The sequence below is a fragment of the Mobula birostris genome, chromosome 8, assembly GCF_030028105.1.
Source record: "Mobula birostris isolate sMobBir1 chromosome 8, sMobBir1.hap1, whole genome shotgun sequence".
In the NCBI taxonomy this organism is placed as follows: domain Eukaryota; kingdom Metazoa; phylum Chordata; class Chondrichthyes; order Myliobatiformes; family Myliobatidae; genus Mobula; species Mobula birostris.
The window spans coordinates 73,355,774-73,380,842 of record NC_092377.1 but is presented as its reverse complement, the minus strand read 5'-3'; the positions used below and the strand labels follow the sequence as shown (position 1 = coordinate 73,380,842).

Genomic DNA, 25,069 nt, shown 5'->3' with positions numbered 1-25,069 from the left:
GCGAGGGGAGGGAAGGGCGACGGGCTGGTAGGGTTTCCTTTGCTTTTTGCTTGTTTACTATACGTACATTCATTTGATTTTCATTATGTTGTTATAAGAAAGAAAAGAAAAAAGAAGCATTGTACTTTAGGACATTGTCTGTTGTGGTTAAGCTGATGTTGCTTCACAATAAAAAATTTGAAACGATTTACAATCTATATTGCTCACTCCTGGGGTCCTTGGAGAATGAATAAAATGGTTTTTAGCATCTGTGTAGTCATTACTAATGTAACCAAGAAGCTCTGGTGCAATGTAAGCTCCAGACATGACTCTGGTTGGCTGATTAAAGCCCTACCCACACCCCCCCCACCTCCATTCTCCTCACCTACTCCATCACCCTACTTGGTTCAACAACACTATGGCCAAAATCCAAACAATCACACCTCTCCGGCTAAATTTATCTTCTGAACTCTGTTGTCTGTATGTGCTAGAGTTTAGAATATAAATTTAACATGGTATCTGCATTCAGCTTTTCCATCATAGAAACTCTGAGGAACTGACGTGCAGTTTGTTCATCATTTTAAGCCAGCTATTTGTTGTTGGCTCATTGACCTATCAACGTCCCAGGCTGTGATTCCTTAGTCAGAGCTTGGCCTCACTTGAATGGCAATTCCCTCATGGTGCCTGCCATAACTGAAGGACTTTGCCTTTAACTATTTACCCACTGCTTTCAGTCGTTATTTCAACCAGAATGAATCTCTCCACTTCAAAGTCCACGCATGGATCAACCAAGCCTGACATGTCAGAAAGAAAAATACTCATTTGACAACAAAGCAACTATTGGTGGTATTGCAAGATGATCGCAGTACATTTTTTTTTCCCTGCCTGATATCTGCCTGGTTCTTGCAGCCACATCTGAGATGTCAGAAAAGAAAACTTGTAGCTATGCCAGAGACATCAGGAGGAATGTGCAACTGTTTCCTAGCCCTCTCAGCTGTGCTGGAAATTCCCAGGAGCAGCAGGAGAAAAACAACCAGAGAGACACATACGGTTTCAATATAACCAGGAACCACATTTGCATCCTCTGTTTGGAATCATGCTTGCCTCATAAGCTGGAGTGATGCACAATCTTAATGACATTAATATACTTACTTCAAAAAAAAATTTTGATTAATATCTCCAAAACAAATAAATCTCAAACTCTTTAACATCTCTCCATTGGCCAGATGCCTTCGCCAGACACTACTGTGACTGATTTGCTTAGCCCTGCCTCCTATAGGATATTCCTTCTATAGTTTCAGGAGCAAATGGAAGTACATGTCACCTCTCAGCCCTTCAAAACTCTGCATCTTAAAACCCATTGACTTTCTTACCATTACAATAAGATGCTCTAATGATTTCAGTAAGTTCACTTCTTTTTGTTGTGGCCTAGACTAATGCCATCTGTTTCTCTTGTCCAATTTCAGTACCTGCATTAATTATTATTTGCTATCCATCATTATTTTGTTATTTATACAGTTTTTATTTTTTTAAGTACCCAATGCTCACTCTTAATCACCCATGAACTGTGTGGCTAAGAAGCCTTTTTTTAAGAGGACATTTAAGATCTAACTATGGTGTTCTTGAACACGCTTAGGTACAGAAAGCAGATTAGTTCCTCCTAAAGACATTTCTTTCCCTAAAATACATTAATATATAAGCTTGGTCTTCAGCCAATCTAAGGCCTCTACTCAAACACGAGGAATTCTGCAGATGCTGGAAATTCAAGCAACACACATCAAAGTTGCTGGTGAACGCAGCAGGCCAGGCAGCATCTCTAGGAAGAGGTACAGTCAACGTTTCAGGCCGAGACCCTTTGTCAGGACTAACGGAAGGAACAGCTAGTAAGAGATTTGAAAGTGGGAGGGGGAGGGATGGAGCCAAGAGCTGGACAGGTGATTGGCAAAAGGGATATGAGAGGATCATGGGACAGGAGGCCCGGGGAGAAGGAAAAGGGGGAGGGGGGGAAAAACCCAGAGGATGGGCAAGGGTTATAGCCAGAGGGACAGAGGGAGAAAAAGGAGAGAGAGAGAAAGAACGTGTGTATAAAAATAAATAACGGATGGGGTACGAGGGGGAGGTGGGGCATTAGCGGAAGTTAGAGAAGTCGATGTTCATGCCATCAGGTTGGAGGCTACCCAGATGGAATATAAGGTGTTGCTCCTCCAACCTGAGTGTGGCTTCATCTTTACAGTAGAGGAGGCCGTGGATAGACATATCAGAATGGGAATGGGATGTGGAATTAAAATGTGTGGCCACAGGGAGATCCTGCTTTCTCTGGCGGACAGAGCGTAGGTGTTCAGCAAAACAATCTCCCAGTCTGCGTCGGGTCTCGCCAATATATAGAAGGCCACATCGGGAGCACCGGACGCAGGTCCTGCAAATTAATAGTGGCTCCCTGATGCCCGCAAATTATATACAATGTCCCGGAAATTGATTTTTTTGAGAGTGAGCGTGAGAGAATGCGCGAGAGAAAGCGAGAGAGTGTGCAAGCAAGTGCGAGACAGCGACGAGAGAGAGAGAGAGAGCGAGAAAGCAAGCGCGAGAGAGAGAGCGAGAAAGCAAGCGCGAGAGAGTGAGCGCGAGTGAGAGCGACCACAAGCGAGAGAGCACGCGCGTGATAGAGAGAGAGCGAGAGAGTGCCAAAAAAAGTCAGAGTGGCAGAGTGTTCCAAAAGAAAATATAAAACGTACGTCACCCCAGACTACACTAAAGTGTACCCCTGCCTAATAGGGGTCAAAAATATTGACAGTGTTGCTCACTGCGCTGTTTGCAACAGTGACTTTTCTATTGCCCATGGTGGGTTAAGACTGTAAAAGACATGTTGAGGTGAGTTTAACAGGTGTCATTCGTTCATTAGCATAGTTAACGTTATTTAAACTAGCTGGCTAGCTGCTAAGGAGCTACTCTATTGCAGACATCCCACCTCTCCCGGACGTTCTGGGAGTCTCCCGCAAATTGATGGTGCTACCTCCCTGAAATGAGTTTTTGCAGGGTGGGATGTCTGCGTACACATCTTGTCAGAAGCACTTATCTATATGACTGGAAGGTCTACAGTGCTATAGGTAAGTACTTCTCGGAAGAAGTTGCCAGAGGGCACCTCCTTCCACAAAGAACTTGCCTCCTTCAACTTCATTAGCCTTTCAGCCACATGTATGGTCTTTTCCCTGCTTCTTCGCCTCAGTAACCTCCCAACTTCTTCCAGTTTCTCTGGGGGTCCACGATGGAGTGAGTCTGATGGGTTGGTATATGTAACTCCCCAAAGAATAGGGGCAAAAGTATACCCAACATTGATGAAAAGTGGGCCCAGCCCTGATGACTACATTTGTGTGTGGCTATGTCAGGTGGACCCAATGTATACGAACACCAGATACCATTATATGCTGAGTTTCTACCTGTCCATGTGGTGTTGTGAGGATTTTTCCGGTCCTGTTACTGTGCAATGTCCCTATCAGGTGGACATGCTGCACTGGCTGTTACTTACAGAAGAGACGAGAGGGGTCCTAACAATCAGAACTTTCCTATACAGATATCATATCATTCCCAAGGTACACGGACCCAAGTATTGCTGCAGTGGGGAAGAGTCAGCCAACTACATCTTTGCAGACTGTGGATTTGCTAAGAGTGTTTTGAGAAGGATGCAGTGGACACTCCTTGTACAAATGGAGTCTGTGTTCCAGTTCATCCCCTGCAGCTGAGTAACAGAAGACTCTGATCTATGTACCATGAGATCCAAAATCTGCTGAGGGCTAGATCAGAGGCATTCAAGTCTGGTGACCGAGAAAGTTACACGAGGTCCAGGTACGACTTGTCTTGGGCCTAACACTTAAGTACAATTACGAAGAAAGCGTGGCAGTGCCTCTACTTCCTTACACTCAACATGATATCTAAAACTTTGACAAGCTTCTATAGATGTGTCGTGGAAAATATATTGACTGGCTGCAGCACAGCCTGGAATGGAAACACCAATGCTGCAGGAAAGCAGCATCCATCATCAGGGACCCTAACCATCCAGGACATGCTCTGCTGCCATCAGGAAGAAGGTACAAGAGCCAGGTCAGGAACAGTTGTTAACCTTCAGCCATCAGGCTCTTGAACCAAAGGGGATAATTTCACTCAACTTAACTTGCCCCATCATTGAAATGTTCCCACAACCAGTGGATTCACTCTCAAAGACTTTTCATCTCATGGTTGCGATATTTATTGCTTATGTATTTGTTATTATTATTTCCTCCTTTTGAATTTGTAGTTTGTTTCCTTCTGCACTCTGGTAGAACACCCTAGTTGGGCAGTCTTTCATTGATTCTGTTATGGTTATTATTTTATACATTTATTGAGTATGCTCACAAGAAAAAGAATCTCAGGTTTGTATATGGTGACATATATGTACTTTGATAATAAAATTTGCTTTGAACTTTATTCCCAGAGTCATACACCAAGACAGACATCAAGTGCCGGGCGAAGGTCACCAACTGAGTGAAAGACTGCCCGAGGACTGCTCTGCCTGAAATATGCTGATCTCCAGAACAGTGAGTTGTCTGTTAGAGGATGCTGCTGACTGCACATTCCAGGCTGTAGGAGTACCTGCTGTGAAATGCACTGAAGGTCGGTGCAGCCAAAGCAAAGGCTCTTTGGGGAAGGGACACAGTCATTGCTGCACATTGAGGGACTGAGTCAGCCAAGGAAGCCCCTCAAACAATGAAAGGGTGAAACACCCCAGCAAGCCACATGATTATGGTGCTATGTTTTTTTAAGCTTATATTACTGAATAAAGTGATCATAATGAAAAAGTTTTTCACTATATAATTTTACAATGAATAAAATCTATTTTCGTAATTTAAAAAAAATCAGCATCTCCATGTTCCCCTGTACCCCTTCGGTAAACATTATCTTTAAATCTTTAACATTCATTCAGTGACGTCTATGGCTGCTTGCACTGTGGCTTGTCTCTTAGCAGCTGACAATGATCACAGCTACTGTTCCACATATTGAGAACTGCAAGAGCCTGTGGGGAGTGCTACACAGAAGCCATAATGTTAGCTTCAGTGGAGTTTTACATAAGGAAATATGGCAATATAGTCCTTTGTATTAAAATTCTGCGTCTTTCACAAGCAGCAATAGAATGAATCACAACACTATTTCAACACAATAAAAACCCATATGAAGCTATTTCTAGCATACATATTCACCTGCAAAACAGTGATTGAAGATTTTCTTCTCCTTTTGTAATTTAAGTTCTTTCACTCCGGTTTCAGGGTCTTTCATAGAGAGGTATAAAGCACTAAACGGAGGGGAAAACAAGGTTTCTAGAATTATAGTCTGCCTTTTTGTTGCAGCAAAATTAGAAAACAAATTAGAAAACTTTTTTAGAAAGATAATTGATACATTTAAAACTTGAAAACTAAGCACTTGTGCTCCTTGATCCCTCTGTTCCATCACATTCCTCAGAGCTCTACCATTCACTGTATAAGTCTTAACTTGGTTTGATTTCCAAAAATGTAATACCTCACATTTATCCGGATTGAAATCCATTTGCCAAAGATCAGCTCACAAACCTCGCTAATCAAGATCTCCTGTAGTTTTTCAGAATCTTTTACACTATCTACAATGCCAGTTATCTCAGTTCATCTGCAAGCTTCCTTATCATTGTATGCTCACATCCAAATTGTTTATATAAATTACAAATAGCAAAGTTTCCAGCACTGACATTATAACAAGAGGTCCAGTGTGTTGTATGCCATCTAACTTTCCTGAGAACATTTGAAATGATGACTCAATATACCAATTTTAAACAGCCTCGGCAATTGATAACTCAAAGCTAGAAACATAAGCAAGATTGGCTATAACAAGTTGGTGTTTATTTTGACACTTTATCAGGCTTGTGTTTTTATAGACTGCTTTAATACTACATCTTGCTGAATGGCCAGAGTAATTAATTTGTAGATTTAATTCTTACTTTCCTAAATTATTGTGTGGTATACATATGTTAAGTGTACTACTGTGCTTTACACCCTGGCCTGGATAAATGTTGTTTTGTTTGACGGTATACCACTACTACTATATCGACTCAAGCTTAGGGAGCCAGCGTCGGGCAAAAAACCTGTATATAGTTAAATGACAATAAATTTGATTTGATTTGATTGGACTTGACTAACCTCACTGACTGCTATTAGGAAATTTTCATTCACAAGCTACATCTGACATTGACAATGAAAGTTCCATTAAATTAACATGGAACTTTCATCCTCAATATCAGACAAATCATGTAGTAATCTGTACGGTGCATCACATTTGAACAAACAAACAATTAAGTAGTGTCAAATCCTTTATCTTGTTGTCACTAGTTGCCCAGCGTGGTCTGTTACACAGCATCCCAGAGACTCATAGTGGCATTAGGGTTGTGCAGTGCTGAAACAGGCTCTTTCTCCTACCATGCTTGTCTATTCTTGTCCAAATTTTCCCTTCATTATAGTCATTATAACTGGTTCTACCACCTCCTCTGGCAATGCATTCTGGATACTGAACATTCTCAGCGTAAAAATAACTTATCCCTTAAATCGCCTTTAAAACTAATTTGTCTCACAAACCTCTTATTTTTAAAACCCCTATCATGGGAAAAAAGATTCTGCCTTATCAATACCTCTATTAATTTTAAATACCTCTAACCAGTCACCTCCCAACCTCCTTTACTCTGGAAAAACAAGCCCAGACTATCCAGTTTCTCCCATAGTTAAAGTCCTCTAATCTATAAAATATCTTGGTGAATCTCCTCTGTCCTCTTTCCAGTACAACCACATCCTTCCTAAATTATGGCAACCAAAAACTGCAAGCAATGCTCCAAGTCAAGTCTAAGCATTGTAACATTTAGACTGCAATTCAGTGTCCCAACATTTATATTCTAGATCTCAAATGATAAAGCAAGCATGAATCTTCACCACCCAATTTTAATAAAAGTTAAAATTAAAATGGGGAATTAGTGTTGATGGTCAAAGCAGACACAGTAGGCTGAAGAGTCTATTTTCCTGTTGATTAACCCTATCTGATTACGACTTGTGCACCTAGCACATCCAGGCTGATTGTGCTTGAGATGACATTTGCCAAAATAGTGTGCTTCCTGTATGTTTACCCTTCAACTTGTTATTCAGTACACAGAATTGCACTGTCTGCCCTGCCATTATTCTTCTTTGAAAACCAGTCCATGCAGCTTTATAAAATAGTGGAAATAGTTGAATGGAATTCTTCATGCTCCTTAACTTAGTCAAGTAGAACTGACATAAAAAGGACTTACATGACCTCCTTTTGGAAGACTGAATGTTATTCTGCTGTTTTTTTGCACTGACTGAACGAGGAAAGAACAATGGTCTTACTGTGTATTACCGATGTCTTCCTAAACTATTTCGTTTAACTTTTACGAGGCCTTGCGACTAATAGTAATATTGTTCCCTGGACCCTGAATATTGTTGGTACTTTGGTAATTTTAGTTATAATTACAGTCACAAGATGTGGGAGCTTCAAACAAGAGTTTGTTTTAACAACAAGGAGCTCAGAATACGATCTGTAAGTGCTTGTGATGACCTCTCTACTTCCTTTACCCATAAGACCTATTTACATTGTCATATACAATTATCATTCGGTAACATGTCTCAAGGTGTACTTTCATAGATTGAATAGCAAGTTAAAGATATTTTTCTCGGGTTATAGTAGCTGGACTTTTGAGGTCGAGAGAGTGGAACTGGCCCAGTGCAATGGCTTTTCCACTTTAAAAACTCTCCTGCACAGGTTTCCTGTCATCATCGGACATGATGACAACCGCCACCATTGGGGTAGTGATATTTTCTGTTGGACATCTACTGAGAGAATAGTGTTGAACTATGGAATGAATATCATCAATTTCACAGCAAAGTTTAAGGGAGAAGCTGGTAAGATTAAAATAAAGAAATAATGTAAGATGTCAGGAGTTGAGTAGATGCAGTAGTTGTGTTCTTGAGAGTGGTATTAACCTATCCCTAATCAATGCTTAATTCCATTTTTCTGCACAGATATCATTGTTATACTGAATCAAATAAAATTGAAGTCATGGAAATTTCCGACAAATAGTATGATGGGGTAGCACAACACAGAAGGCAGCCATTTAGCTCAGCTATATCGAGACTTTCAAACAGCAATCTAGTTAGTCCAAATCAGAATTATCATTTCAGGTCAAAAGCCCTTTATCATAACTGGGTCTGATAAAGTCTGTCAAAGAGTCATCAACCTGAGACATCCCTATCAAACTGGATGCTAGGAAACTATAGTCAGTGAAGAACAGTAATAACATTTCACAGACAATGACTTCAACAATGAATGCTTAGCCCACAGTCTACATTTATGACTGTGTGGCTAAACAAAGCTCAAATGTCATCTATAAAGTCACTGGTGTTATTGTTGTGGTTTGTTGAATCTCAGATGGTAATGATAAGGTGTACAGGAGTGAGATAGTTTGGGGGGTTGAGTGATGTCAAAGCCACAACCTCACATGTAACATCAATGAGACCAAGAAATTGATAATGGAATGGGAAGTTGGGAGAACACACAACAGTCTTCTTTCAGGGGTTACTGGTGGAAAGGGTGAGCAGCTTTAAGTCCTGGAAATCAACATCTCAGAGAATCTGTCCTGGGCCCAACACACAATGGAATCATGGAAAAGTCATGCCAACAACTTTGCTTCATTAGGAGTTTGAGGAGGTTTGTTATGTTCCCAAAGACGCTTACAAATTTCCATTGATGTAGAGTAGAGGGAACTTAAATCACAACCTGATATGAAGCCTCCAATGCACAGGACCAAAAGTCGCTGCAGAGGGCTTTAAACGCAGCCAGCTCCATCACAGGCACAACACTCCCTACCATCAGGGACATCCTCAAGAGGCAATGCTTTAAGAAGGGGCATCCATCACACAGGACCTTCACCATCTGGGACTTGGCCTCTTCCTGATTCTACCATTACTGAGGATGTATAGGACCCTAAGGACTCACGCTCAACACACCATCAGATTTCTAAATGAACAGAAATGCAAGACAAGAAGTTACCTCTGAGTTCAATCTCTCTCCTCGTGTATCTATGTCCTTTAATTTTGGATTCCCAAACCCTAGCAAATAGACTCTGACCATCCACCTTATTCATACCCTTAATGAGTTTGTAAACTGCTGTGCAGTAGCCTTCATTCTCCAGCACCCTAGAGAAGAAAGATCCAGTGTGACTAATCTTTCCCTATGCAGTACCCCTTTCCCCCCATTTAATAAAAACTCTTCTGTTTTGCTGCCATTGAGGGAAAGATCGTGGCACCCACCCTGTTACTGTGCTCGCTATCTCCTTCCTGTACTCTGACTCAACATTATTTGAATTTGGCTCACATGGTGCTATCATCTGTGAACTTCTAGATGGAGTTAGAACATAATCAGGCTATGCAATGATGAGGGTACCAAGATTCAAGTTTAATGTCATTCCCAGTACACAAGTGTAAAGGAGAACAAAACAGTTGTTACTCTGGATCTGATGCAGCAGAAAAAGTCACAATACGATCAAGAACACAATTAAAAAAAACACAATAAACATATGTTAAACACAACAAGGAGTAGAGTAAGGGGCCAACCTGCATTGATTCAACCTTTGTCTGGTTTGGAAGTTGCAAGTCATCTGACCACAAGTCCCTACAAAGGGTTGTGGGGACTGCTGAGAGAATCATTGGGGTCCCTTTTCCACCCATCAGAGATATTTATCAGGAGCTCTGTGTACACAGGGCATTTAGCATTGTCGATGATCTCTCCCATCCATCCAACAATCTCTGACCCCACCCCAAATCCCCCCCCCACCACAAGGCAGTACTATAGCACTAGGATGGGAAAGCTTCTTTCCCCAAGCCATAGGTCTACTGAACTCCCTGTCAGCAAGCAAGACCGTACCGTCTCATCGTATATGAAGAGCCAGTAGTATTGTGATGCTGATTTTTAACGTATAATATATGAAGCTTATTATTTGTGAATTTACTAGTGGGAATATTGCTTTATTTGTTAGGTGTGTGAGTTATAAGTTCCTTGGCCTGAAGGATTGTTGTTTTGCTTGGCGTTATACATGTGTACATTTGAATGACAATAAACTGAACTTGAACATGAATTTTTTTCTCATTATAGTGATTCAGTTTAATAACAGATCAAACCTTCTGCCTCACAAAATAGACCAAGTACATAAAAACAAAGAACATGGATCTGTCAAGTTTCTTACCCCAAATTTATATCTGTTGGCAACCTGATAGACTTTCTAGTCGACTTCCGTGCAAATTTCTGACCACCTTCAATAAACTGAATGGCCCTCTTCATGTCTTTCACCCAGGCATCGCGTTCCTCAAGGTGTGAAGCTTGCAGGTAATGGTCCTGATTCTTTGCTGTACGAAACTTGAAAACAAACTAGGAATAAAAAAGATAAGGTTTTTAAAAATATATAAAGTGGTATAATCAATTGCAAAGCACAATACACAGACAGACCAAATCTCTATGCCAGAGAATTTTAAAAAAAATTTCTATGTATGAGTTCCCATGATCTGGAATATATTAGCAGAAGTAGATTCAATGGGGTCTTGATAAACTGGTAATACAATTGAAAAAAAAATTGCTGTGAGAAAAGAGGAGGAATGCAAGAGTTAAATTGAGGACCCACAAAAGATAGGGAGTTTGGGCTACCTTTTCTTTGTTATGAATGTATGATTCTGAAACCATGAGTCCTATTTACCTATATTCAATAAATTAATTAGATACTTGTGTATAAAAGAGCTGTAATTGATTATGATAAAACACATTCAGTTTTATTCATTCTCTACATTCAGTGCCTACTTTACTTAGTACAGGGGGCATCCCATACACTTCAAGATTCTAAGTGTTGTACATTTAGAAATGCTCTTCTGCACACCACTGTTGTAATGCATGGTTATCTGAGTTACTGTCCCCTTCCTGCTTCAATCAGTCTGACCATTCTCTTCAGAACTCTCTCTTTAATAAGATGTTTTTGCCCACAGGATTCACACTCACTGGAGGTTTCTTCACTTTAGTGCACTGTTCTCTGTAAACGCGAGTGACTATTGTGCATGAAAATCCCGGGAGATCAGCAGTTTCTGAGGTACTCAAACCACCCGATCTGGCACCAACAATCATTCCATTGTTGCTTAGCTAACATTTCTCCCTCATTCTGCTGCTTGTTCTGTACAACAACTGAATCTCTTGACCATATCTGCATGCTATTCTGCAATGAGTTGCTGTCATATGATTAGCTGATTAGATGTTTGCATTAACAAGCAGATGTACAAAAGTATCTAATAAAGAGGCCACTAAGTGTCCCTGGGCTCACTTATTGTTAAATGTTCCTTATAGAAAATCATTTGAACCTTAAGCTTTTTAAATATCAGTTATAACTATGTATTTTAATAATATGACAGTAAGACTTAACTGCCTCACCTGCAACTTAATTCCAAAATTATGCTATTCACTGACCGAAATAAACTTAGTTTCAGTTTCAGCCTGTAGCATTTCTCTTGAACTCTAGTCTGAGCTAAAATATAGTTTTTAATGGAAACTTGAGTCAATTTCTTGTTTCAACAATTTCATGGCATAATTGTTGTGACTTCTATATTAAGTCTATGTTTTTGTTTCCCACATTTCATACTCATTTCAGCCTTTATTGGAAATTGATCTTGAAAAAAATATATAGTTCAAATGCTTTCAAAAATGAAGCAGCTAGAAAGGGAGAGTCAGCAGTTCCCGGGAGATCAGCAGTTTCTGAGATACTCAAACCACCCCATCTGGCACCAACAAATTTGAGAAAACGGGTTTTTATAATATTGTATTGTCTACATAATTCAGTTCAATAAATATGATGCTTGAACAGCATTAATACTTCATTAGCTTTTATTTCCAAAATCTTCAAACATTGTGCTTTAATCCTAGAAGCAATGTTATTTACCATACCACCTCTTCGTTTTGAACTATAGTCTTAAATCTCGCATATAAGCAATGCCAATTTTTTTTTTTAAATATGCAGGGTTGCAGAAAAAATAAAGTGATTTGTGGGACTAAATTGGAAAATCTTTCAAAGGGTCAGCATGGTTTGATGCCTCAAATGTTTTCCTTTTGTGCTACGTGATATCCCATAGTCTACACATTTAAATATATAATAACATATATAACACAAAAAAAGTGCAGGAACCAGCTGTATGTATTGAGGATGAAAGTAAATATTTTCAAAACCTAAAACCTGAAACTACATTTGATCATTGACGATAACTCCTAATCCTCCTAAAGTAACAATAGCCAAATCTCAGTTAATATACGTAGAGCCATATTCTGATTAACATTTCAGTTCCATCCCATAGGATATACATAAGTCTTACTAATTATTTTCATTCAAACCTATGCCTTCAGTGGAAATACAGTTTCAATGGACACCATTACAAAATTCACTAAAATATTATTATAGCCAATGATAGCAGTTCATCAACTGTTTATTGTCCTTTTGAAAAGGTTATCTTCCAGCATTAGTTTAGGATAACTATGAATCTTGTATCTTGGGCAATGAGCACCAGCAGTCTAGATTTTACCAAGAGTTTTAATGATGTTTAAGATTAAACCTTGAAGAGCTCTAAAAATAAAGGAGGAAATTTAAAACCAAGACATTACTTAACCCGGGCAGCAGAGGCTGATGTCAAATGGGACTTGTTGTGAGTTATTACACAGGCTTTTGGACAACCTCAATTCATAGAGGGTTGAATGAAAGAGTTAATGTTTGGAGCTAAGCCAGTCTAGAGAGGCAAACAGAAGTTTCACCTGCTGATGCCCTGAATTGGGACAAAGATCATCAATGTTAAACATAGCAAAAAAATTATCAGAGTAATAGTTCATCTTTTTTTGATGAAATCTCATCAAACCGAAACATTAAATCTCATCACAGATTCAGCTTAACCTGTTGAGTATTAAAAGATTGTTCTGCTTTATTTCAGATTTCCAGCAACAGAATTATTTGCCTTTGTATTATTGATGATGCATGTACGTGGCCTGAAGCTCATCACCAAGTTGAAAACCAGATTTCAAACCATCTACTTCAGTGTCAAACAGTTGCCATGGAGTTGTTGGCGAAAGATCAGATTGCCGGTGTTAATATCTTCCTCTTTACAGCTTCCGAGACATCCAATTTATCTGCAAACTTAGCTCACAGGCGGCCTGAAACTTGTACTGAGATAGTCAGCCGAATTTCAACATGGATCGGAATGGGGGCTCATCTGCAGTCATTAACAATTCATATTGTACACTAAGCAGACACCTTCCATCTAGTCAGTAGCTCTAAACCTATCAAATTGTTGTTGTAGCCTGCTTCCAAAATTCACTTTCTTGCACTTTAATCGAACCATATTTTGGAATTGGAATTGATTTATAATTGTCACATGTACGAAAACACAGCAAAAATCTTGTCTTGCATACTGGTCATATATGTACAATAGATCTGATCCTAACACAGTGCATTAAGGTAGAACAAGATAAAACAACAATGCAGAACAAATTATAACATCTACAGAGGAAGTGAAGTGCAGGTAGACAATAAGGTGCAAGATCATAACAAGGTACATTGTGAAGTTGAGTCCATTTTATCATACTGGGAAATTATTTAATAGTCTTACAACAACAGGGTAGAAGGTGCCCTTGAGGCTGGTGGTGCCTGCTTTCTGTCCAATAGAAGGGGGGAGAAGAAAGGATGTACAGAAAAATTAGAGAAAACAAAACAAATTATGCTGCAAAAATGAACACTTTTGGCACTGCCAATTACAACTGAATTTTTAAACACAGAAGCAGAATGAAGCATGAATTTAATTTACTCTTAAATTATACGTGTCTTATTCTTGTATATTAATAACTGGCTCCTACTTACAACCAAGCACAGAATTTCAGTTAACAATTGGATTTACAAACCGCTCTTTTGCTGTAGTCCTGACATGGAGATACAACTGAACTCCCCTTCAAGGGAAAGACACCCTTCGGACTCGCATCAGCTTTTTTACTGTAAACTTCAATTGAATCTTCTAAAAGAACTGCCCAAACAGCTTTCCAAGAGTTGAACACAGTCCCCTGTAATGAAAATAAAATATGCATATTAGGAAGCAATATTGCACTACAGTGTCTTTCCAGTAAGACATTTAAGTATCCAACACTGATGAATCCTTTACATAGCATTTTGATTTATCTCAGAATTAAGTGCATCTGTTGTAACATCAAAGTAGTGTAAATTATGTAAATTTGCGTTAGGGAAGTGCAGCCTAAACTACTGTTCCTCCTGTTCCATACCCCATTCTGATTCCAAAGGCTTTCTGAGAATGTGGACTTATTGATGTTCTACAGTACAAGCTGCATAGGCACAATCACCTCACTGGGAGGCCCAAGGATAAACACCAACTTCACTCTGATGTGGCTTGCTGTTGCAATTGAATGCTATTTAAGGTGATTCGTAGTTTAAGCCCCAATGTGCTTTGATCCATGACTCAGTGGATTTTATTTCTTCCCATCTCTAAAGGCAATGTGTTATTTCTTTAATGTAGCTAAAGTGTCCCAAGTGCTTTAACAGGATCATTATCAAACTCATGTGGAGTCATGGATTCTACAACTCATGTTCTCAGTATTATTTACCTATTTTTATTGTTTAGTTTTTTAAAAAAAATTTGCAGTTTCAGAATCAGAACCAGGATCACTTTATTGCCAGTATGTGAAACATACCAGAATTGTGATTCTATGCCAAGCATAAAACACAGGACAATACCATAACAGACAGCACAATAGCAGCCAAAAATTTACAAGAAAATGATGAAAGCATCTAGGAGTGATCAACAATTAGCGCAAACTTCAATAATCAAACCTAAATAAATGTAACATATGAACAGACTAAATAATTATCAACAGAACAAGGAAAGTAGGAAAGACTATTTAACAGATGCTGGCAGGAATGCTGTGATGTATGTCTTCTTTTGCATATTGGTTATTTATCAGTCTTTGTGAGTAGGTTTTCATTGATTCTGTTGTATTTCTTTGTTCTAGTGTGAATGCCTGCAATAAAATTAAACTCCTGGTGGTACTTTGATAATAAATTAACTTTGAACTTTTAAGTTTGAAATCTTGACACCCAAACATGGTCAAAGATGATGGGCTTTAAGAAGCTTATTAAAGAATGGTAGAAAGTGGAGTATAGTTGAAATTTCTATCAGTTTTAAATGTAATTCAACACCAATAAAATGTGTGATACTAAGTTACATGAAACTTACTGGCCACGAGTCAAAATTTTGTTCCCATATTCCTGGGATAGGTCCTCATGAAGTAGAAATATATACTGTACACACGTGCCCCTTCCCTGTACACTGAATAGTAAATGCATAATAGTATGTTCCCAAATACCCAATACATAGCCAACCACCTGACCTCAGCACTGGAGACTGATGCATGATTATAATTTACTCTTAAATTATAAATGTTTTCTTGTTTATTAATAACACCATATAATATAGGAGCATTTAGCCCATTGAGTCTGTGCCACCATTTCATCACAGCCGATCCAATTTTACTCTCAGTCCCAGTCTCCTGCCTTCTCCCCGTATCCCTTCATGCCCTGACCAATCAAGAATCTATCAACCTTTGCCTTAAATATACATAAAGACTTGGCCTTCAAAGCTACCTATGGCAAAGAATTCCACAGATTCACCACCCTCTGGTTAAAGAAATTTCTCCTCATCTCTGTTGTAAAATGACACCCCTCTATTCTGAGGCTGTGCCCTCTGGTCTTAGACTCACCCACCATAGGAAACATCCTCTCCAACTAGCCTTTCACTATTCAATAGGTTTCAATGAAGTCACCTCTCATTTTTCTGAATTCCAGTGAATACAAGCCCAGAGCCAACAGATGATACTTTCATATGACAAGCCATTCAATCCTGGAATCCTTTTCATGAACCTCCTTTGAACCCTTTCCAGTTTCAGCACAACCTTTCTTAGGTGGGGGGGCCCAAATCTGCTCACAAAACTCCAAGTGAATCCTCACCAGTGCTTTACAAAGTGTCAACTTTACATCCTTGCTTTTATATTCTAATCCTCTTGAAATGAATACTAACATTGCATCTGCCTTCTTCACCACCGTGTCAACCTGCAAATTAACCTTTAGGAAATCCTGCACAAGGACTCCTAAGTCCCTTTGTATCTCAGTTTTTCTGTATTTTCTCTCCATTTAGAAAACAGACAACCTTTTCATTTCTTCTATCAAAGTTCATGACCATACACTTCCTGACTGTATTTCATCTGCCATTTCTTTGCCCATTCTCCTAATTTGTCCAAGTCCTCCTGTACACTCTCTACTTCCTGAAAACTACCTGCCCCTCCAGCTATCTTCATTTCATCTGCAGGCTTTGCAACAAAGCCATCAATTCTGTCATCCAAATCATTGACATATAATGTAAAGAATTGGTCCCAAACAGACCGCTGTGGAACCCCACTACTCACCGGCAGTCAGCCAGAAACCGCTTCCTTTATTCCCACTCTTGGCCTCCTGCCAATCAGCCACTGCTTTATCCATGCTAGAGTCTTTCCTGTAATACCATGGGTTCACGACTTGTTGAGCAGCCTCATATCTGGCACCTTCTCAAGGGTTTTCATAAAATCTAAGTACACAACATCAACTGATTCTCCTTCGACTATCCTGCTTGTTACTTCTTCAAATAATTCCAGCAGACTTGTCAGGCAAGATTTTCCCTTGAGGAAACCATGCTGACTACAGCCTATTTTGTCATGTGCCTCCAAGTACCCTGAGACCTCATCCTTAATAATTGACACTGACATCTTCTCAACCACTGAGGTCTGACCAACTGGCCTATAGTTTCCTTTCTTCAGCCTCTCTCCCTTCTTGAAGAGTGGAGTGACATTTGCAATTTTCCAGTCTTCTGGAACCATTCCAGAATCTAGTGATTCTTGAAAGATCATTACTAAGGCCTTCCCAACCTCTTCAGCCACCTCTTTCTGAACTCTGGTGTGTACCCCATCTGGTCCAGGTGACTTATCTACCTTCAGACCTTTCAGTTTCCCAAGAATCTTCTCTTTAGTTATGGTAACTTCTCACACTTCATGCCCTCTGACACCTGGAACTCCCACCATACAGTGAAGACTGATGCAAAATACTTATTTGGTTCACCTGCTATTTCGTTGTCCCCCAGTACAACCTCTCCAGTATCATATTACAGCAGTCAAATGTCCACTGTTGCCTCTCTTTTACACCTTATGTATCTGAAGAAACATTTGGTATCCTCTTTAATATTATTGGCTAGCTTATTTTCTTATTCCATCTTTACCTTCTTAATGACTCTTTTAGTTGCCTTCTGTTGGTTTTTAAAAGCTTCCCAATCCTCTAACTTCCCATTAATTTCTGCTCTATTATATGCCCTCTCTTTGGCTTTTATGTTGGCTTTAACTTCTCTTGTTAGCCATGGTTGTGTCATCTTTCCTTTAGAATACTTCCTCCTCTTTGGGGGGTATATATCTTGTGCTTTCTGAATTGCTTCCAGAAATTCCAGCTATTGCTGCTCTGCCATCATCCCTGCCAGTGTTCTTTTCCAATCAATTCAGGCCAACTCCTTTCTCCTGCTTCTTTAATTCCCTTTTCTCCACTGTAATACTGGTACATCTGACTTCAGCTCCTCAATCTCCAAATTCAGGGTGAATTCAATTATATTATGATCACTTACCCCCAAGGGTTCTCTTACTTTAAGCTCTCTAATCAATTCTGGTCCATTGCCCAACAACCAATCCAGAATAGCTGATTCTCTAATGGGCTCAACCACAAGCTGCTCTGAAAAGCCATCTCATAGGCACTCTAGAAATTCCCCCTCCCATAATCCAGCACCAACCTTATTTTCCCAGTCTATTTGAATATTGATATCCCCCATGACTATTGTAACATTATCCTTTTGGCATGCATTTTCTATTTTGTAATTTGTAGGCAACATCCTTACTACTGTTTGGGGGCTCTGTATACAACTCACATCATGATCTTTTTACCCTTGTAGTTCCTTAGCTCTAACCACAATAATTCAATACCTTCCAACCCTATGTCATCTCTTTCTAACAATTTGATTTCATTTTTTTTTTACCATGCCACCCCCTCTGCCTTCCTGCCTGTCCTTTTGATACAATGTGTATCCTTGGACATCAAGTTCCCAGCTATAATCTTTCAGCCATGATTCCATGATGCCTACAACATCATACCTACCAATCTGCAACTGTGCTGCAAGTTTATCTACCTTATTCCGTATACTGTGCACGTTCGGATACAACACCTTCAGTCCTGCATTCACCCTTTTCGATTTTGTCACAATGTGCTCAGCCTTTTGATTCCTAACTTGGTCTGAGATCTTACCAACATCTGCCTCCAAAACCTCTTCACATACTGTTCTGGCACTCTGGTTCCCATCCCCCTGCAACTCTAGTTTCAACTCTACTCTGTAGCATTAACAAACCTTCCCACTAGGATATTAATCCCCCTCCAGTTCAGTATGATTGGCTCCTACTTACAATCAAGCACAGAATTACAATAAACAATTAGATTTACACACCGCTCTTTTATTATAGTCCAGACACAGAGCTGCAACTGAACTCCCTTTAAAGGGAAGCCCCATTAGACTAGATGCTTCTAGAAGTCTCTTGTTATTTTTTAGCAAGATATTTTTGATTAGTCAAAAGCATATAGTTTTTTTTTTTAAATCCCTAGTCCTTATAAGCCACAAGTATATTAGTAGTTGTATTCACAGCAGATATCTAAACTTGACCACAACTAATAACAGAAATAACATTAATCATACTCTAGTTAAAGGTGTCAAACTTCAACTTAAATTTAACAAACCTCTTTGCATTGCATCAGTGCTTGACATTGTTATGATACTTTATCAGGTTGGACAATATAGAAACTGCCACTTATGATGAGTATCCAATTGTATGACTCTCAATCTCATCAGAATACAAATAAATGCAATAACTTGTGCATGTTTGCTCATTTGAAGATCTCAGTTTAGAGCAATTTGCATTTCGGCATCACTCCAAATCATAAACATTCTGAAAAGTAGCCACCAGATGGTCACAGTCAGGAAGTTGCATTCTCACGTATTCTACTTTCAAAAGTTTAAAATACAGTAGTTTTCTCAACTGCATCTTTTCTGCTTTAGATTCAGTCAGCTAGATACGCATATACTAAATTATTCGCACCAAGCACCATAGTTGATGGTAACCGCTTGTTTATATGCAAAGCATTTGCTGCACAAAGATAGTGCTGCTTATTCTCAAGCTTCACTCTAAATATGTATCTTCCTGCAGCATATTATATCTTCACACACCTCTTGCACTTCCCATCCTGGCCTACTTTAGACAGCAGTGATGGGGCTTAGAAGCAAATCAACCTGTAACTGAGGCACAGCAATTAGCTGGCTCAACAAACAATTAAATCCAATCGACCTAAAAATGCAAAGATATCTTGAAAGAAAATATATTACACCTGAAGATAACAAGAGGGGTTGACAGCATATTGGACCCTTCTCAGAAAGGGAAGGGTGTGTTCTTGAATAACGTTGTCAAGTTATGCAAGGGAGTCATGGAGATGGGATTGTAGATGAACTGCACAGAAGATAGATGTTTCATATGAGAATGGGAATGGTTAGGTTTTTTTGTAATTTATAGTTTTCTTTATTATTATGTATTGAAGTGCACTACTGCCACAAAATAACAAATTTCACAACATATGCCAGTGATATTAAACCTAATTCTGAGAATGAGTGTGTTCTCATGGCAGCTAAAGGAGCTTAGACATATGGATATATGGGGGTGGGGGGGGGGAAAGAGTTGGTTTCTATGGCAATGGTGAATGAATGGAATTGGAGTGAATGAGAGCAGTAAAAAGTGGATATGTTTAGTCAGCTGGGAATAGGTGGGTGGGGTGGGTGGCAAGTAAAACATCGAACAGTAGCTTGAAGAATTACATATAATTTTAAACAGTTTGCACACTTCTTTAAAAGGAGCATAAAGCAACAATGCTGAAGGCTCCATTTAATTAGCAGTTTTGGAATATCAACAAGTAAATTAGATTGTTATAAGTGACCTTAAAAGTCATTCTGTCCACCACTTGTGCACCTTCAGAATTTCTGCTATGTGTCTACTTATTTGTACAAATTACAAGACACATTGCAATAAGTCCTCCGGTTTCCAAACAGCATTTCACAAACTCACAATCCATGAGCTGCAATTTGTAGAAGGACATGGGTAACAGGTGCATGGGAACACCTACTGGGAATTCTCATGCATTAAAACATCTATCTGTCTTGGAAACATCATGTTAGTCCTTCAGTTGTTGAGGATTGAAGAACCAAAACTCCCAAAGCAACATCATTCTTGATGTGTCTAAACACACAACAGAAATATTTCCAAAGCATTTGTCACTAGCATCCTCTCAGGCCCACAGCAACAAACACAAAATGCCGGAGGAACTCAGCAAGTCAGGAGCTCTATGGAGGGGAATAAACAATTGATGTTTTGGGCCAAGACCCTTTATCAGGACTGAAAGGGAAAGGGGGAGAGGCCAGAATACAGTACAAGCTGGAAGGTGATAGGTGATAGGTACAAGCTGGAAGGTGATAGGTGAAGCCTAGAGGGAGAAGGTAGGTGGGTGAGGGAGAAGGATGAAATGGGAAGCTGAGAGGTGATAGGTAAGAAGTTGTTCATTGGTGAGACAGTGCGAGGTATAAAAAGTGCTCAGGGCCTTTCAGAACTTTTCAGCAGGCTGCAATCATATCAATCTGTTCGGCATTCAACAGGGGCCAATAAAAAGAAGTGAGCTGTAAGCAGATCAGTCATTGTTAGAGTGAACAGTGTTAGAGTAGACAGGATTTGGCTCAACATTAGGCAAGAACAGGCACAGGCTAGAACTTAAGCTTGAAAAGTTGGAGGTATATCAACGTAAGCAGGGTGGTTTATAAAGCAGTGGAATGCTTCTCCTGTGAAATGTAGGATTTCAGGGTATATAACAGTCTCCCTGATGACTACACCTGCAGAAAGTCCACCCAACTTTAGCTCTTAACTGAGAAGGTCAAAGAACTGGAACTAGAGCTGGATGTACTCAGGATCATCCAGGATGCTGAAAAACGCATAGATCAAACTTTTACTGAAGTGGTCACATCACAGGCTTCAGATAGTAGATGGATGACCATCAGGTGCAGTAAGGGGAGTGAGCAGTCAGTGCAGGGTTCCCCTGTGTCTCTTCCCCTCAGCAACATTTACCCCTTTGGATACAGCTGGAGGTTTGACCTATCAGGGCACAGCAGCAGCTGCAGGCCAGTGACACTGTGCCAACTCTGAGGCTTAGCAGGGAAGGGTAAAGTCAGGCAGAATGATAGTGATAGGAGACTCGATAGTTAGAGGGATGGACAAGAGATTTTGTGGCTGCAAAAGAGATGCCAGGATGGTTGTTGCCTCCCAGGTGACAGGATCCAGGATGTCTCAGAGTGGCTGCAGAATATTCTCAACAGGGAGGGTGAGCAGCCAGAGGTTATGATGCACATTGGCACTAATGACACAGGTAGAAAGGGGGGAGGGATCCTGCGTAGTGTTCATAGGGAGTTAGGAAACAGGCTGAGAAACAGGACCTCTGGATTACACCCAGTACTACGTGCTGGTCAAAGCAGGAATAGGATGATAGCACAGATGAATGCAGGGAGCAATGTTTCAGATTTCTGGATTATTGGGATCTCTTCTGGGGAAGATATGGTCTGTACAGAAATGATGGGTTACACCTGAACCCGACGGGGAGCAGTATCCTTGCAAGCAGTTTTGGTAGAGCTGCTGGGGGTGGTTTAAATTAAATTGGCAGGGCTATGGGAGGCTGAGTTAGAGGACTGAGGATGTGGCAGTTGGTATGCAAGCAGGTGGATTGTGTAGTGAGACTGTATGAAAGGGGTGGCAGATGATAGGGCAAAATTTGTAGTCAGTGGGATTAGTTGAAGTGTTGCAAGGGGACAAAATGGAAAAGGGTGATGGATACAGGACTGAAGATGTTATTTTTGAATGCATGCAGTACATTAAATAAGGTAGATGATCTTGTAGCACAGTTAGATATTGGCAGTTATGATGTTGTGGTGTATCACTGAGTCGTGGCTGAAAGAAGATCATTGTTGGGAGCTTAAGATCTAAGAATACAAATTGTATCAAATGGTTAGACAGGTAGACAGAAGGGGTGGAGTGTCTCTGTTGGTAAATATGAAACCAAATCCTTAGAAAGAGGTGCTATAGGATCACAAGATGTAGAATCCTTGTGGGTAGAGTTAAGAAAATGAAAGGATAAAAAGATACTGATGGGATTTATATACAGGCCCCCGAACAGTAGTCAGGAGCAGGGATATAAACTACAATGGGAAATAGAAAACGCATGTAATAAGGGCAATGTTATGATAGTCATTGGAAATTTCAATGTGCAGGTAGATTGGGAAAATTAGGTTGGTGCTGGATCCTAAGAGAGGCAATTTGTAGAACCCGCATGAGGTGTCTTTTAAGAGCAGCTTGTGGTTGATCCCACTAGAGGAAAGACAATACTGGATTGGGTATTGTGTAATAAAGCAGATTTGATTAGAGAGCTTAAGGTAAAGTAATTCTTAGGAGGCAATGATCATAATATGATAGAATTCGTCCTGCAATTTGAGAGGGAGAAGCTAAAGCCAAATGTATCAGTATTACAGTGGAGTAAAGAGACTTACAGAGGTATGAGGGGGGAGCTGGCCAAAGTTGATTGGAAGTGGACACTATCAGGGATGACAGTGAAACAGTAATGGTTGGAGTATCTGGGGGGAAATTTGGAAGGCAAGGGATAAATACATCACAAAGAAGTATTCCTAAGGGTGGGTGGGGACCCATGGCCAACAAGGGAAGTCAAAGACAGCATAAAATAAGAAAGTGCATATAATACCTGTACAGCAAAAATTAGTGGGAAGTTAGAGAATTGGGAAACTTTTGAAAACCAACAGAAAACAAATAAAAAACTGTAAGAAGAGAAAAGATGAAATAAGAAGGTACGTTAGCCAATAATATAAAAGAGGATGCCAAAAGTTTTTTTTATTGTATAAAATGTAGAAGAGAGGCAAAATGGTTATCAGACTGCTGGAAAATGACACTGGATAGGTTGTAATGGGGGATAAAAATGGTGGATGAACTTAATAAGTATCTTGCATCAGTCTTCACTAGCAGTATGCCAGAATCAACATGGTTTCCTTAAGGAGAAATCCTGCTTAACAAATCTGTTGGAATTCTTTGAGGAAATAACAGGCAGGGTAGACAAAAGAGAGTCAGTGGATGGTGCTTACCTGGATTTTCAGAAGGCCTTTGACAAAGTGAAGCACATGAGGCTGCTTAACAAGATAAGAGTCCATGGTGTTACAGGATGCTAGCAGAATAGATTAGGCAATGCTATACAGGGTAGAAGATAGGCTGACTGGCAGGTGGCAGAGAGTGGAAATAAAGAGGGCCTGTTCTGGTTAGATGCTGGTGACTAGTGGTGTTCAGCAGGTTTCTGTATTGGGACCACTTCTTTGCACATTAAATGTCAATAATTTGGATGATGGAATTGATAGTTTTGCGGCCCAGTCTGCAGAAGATACAAAGATATGTGGAGGGACGGGTAGCAGAGCGTCTGCATAAGGACTTAGGCAGATTGGGAGAAAGGGAAAATAAATGGCAGGTGAAATACACTGTAGTGTAGGGAAGTGTATGGTCATGCACGTTCGTAGAAGGAATAAAGGTGTAGACTATTTTCTAAGTAGGGAGAAAATTCAAAAATTGGAGGTGCAAAGGGAATTGGGAGTCCTTGTGCAGGATTCCCTAAAGGTTAATTTGCAGGTTGAATCAGTAGTAAAGAAGGCAAATGCAATGTTAGCATTCACTTTGAGAGGACTAGAATATAACAGCAGGGATGTGATGCTGATGCTTTATAAGGCATTGGTCAGGCCACACTTGGAATACTGTGAGGAATTTTGGGCCCCTGACCTAAGAAAGTATGTGCTGGCATTGGAGAGGAGCCGGAGAATGTTCATGAAAATTATACTGGCAATGAAAGGGTTAACATGTGAGCAGTGTTTAATAACCCTGGGGCTGTACTCACAGGAGTTTAGAAGAATGTGGGGGTTCTCATTGAATATTGAAAAGCCTGGAGAGAGTGGATGCGGAGAAGATGTATCCTCTAGTGGGTGTGTCTAAGACCTAACAGCATAGCCTCAGGATGGAGGGGCACCATTTAGAACAGAGATGAGGAGGAATCTCTTTAGCCAGAGGGTAATGAATCTGTGAAGTTCATTGTCACAGATGGCTGTGGAGGCCAAATCATTGAGTATATTTAAAGCAGAGGCTAATAGGCTTTTGATTAGTTGGGGCGTGAAAGGTTACAGGGAGAAGGCAGGAGAATGGAGTTGAGAGGGATAATAAATCAGCCATGATGGACTGGCAGAACAGATTAATTCAGTCTAATTCTGCTTCTATATCTTATGGTCTTATGGAAAGGGTAAAGGACTAAAGAAGCAACTTGATAGAAATAGAGAGAGAACCATGGGAGAAAGGGAAGGAGGGAGGGAGGGCACCAGAGGATGGTGATAGGCAAGTGAGGAGAGGAGAATGGGTAAGAAGGAAGCCGGAATGGGAATCAAAAAAGGAACAAGAGATGGTGGGGGGGGGGGGGGGGTGGAATTCTTGAAGTCTCTCAAGTCCAGTTAGGATTCAGCAGTAATATTTGGCTTTGACAGTGTTGCCCTCTTCCCACAATAAAAATCTGAAGGTTGAGGTTAATTAGTACTTGAACCCTGATGAACTGAAGAGATCTAAGGATCTGGTGGCAAAGCAGAATTGAAGTCAGAGGATCTATCAAGATTCAGTCGACTTGGGTTGCAGGTTCTGGCAGCTGATTGTCTAGTTCAGCTTCTATTCATGGTGTGGTTCT

The 25,069-nt window shown here is 40.1% G+C and overlaps 1 protein-coding gene across 1 annotated transcript in view; it reads right to left on the bottom strand.

The window, feature by feature from the left end:
- plek (pleckstrin) overlaps positions 1-25,069 on the bottom strand; it is a 67,367-nt gene that overhangs the window by 15,224 nt on the left and 27,074 nt on the right. Inside the window, exons 2-4 of the mRNA XM_072265454.1 lie at positions 14,002-14,157; positions 10,277-10,458; positions 5,208-5,299 (exon numbers count right to left, since the gene is read on the bottom strand). Coding sequence (XP_072121555.1) covers positions 5,208-5,299; positions 10,277-10,458; positions 14,002-14,157 — 430 coding nt within the window. The remainder of the gene's footprint in view (positions 1-5,207; positions 5,300-10,276; positions 10,459-14,001; positions 14,158-25,069) is intronic.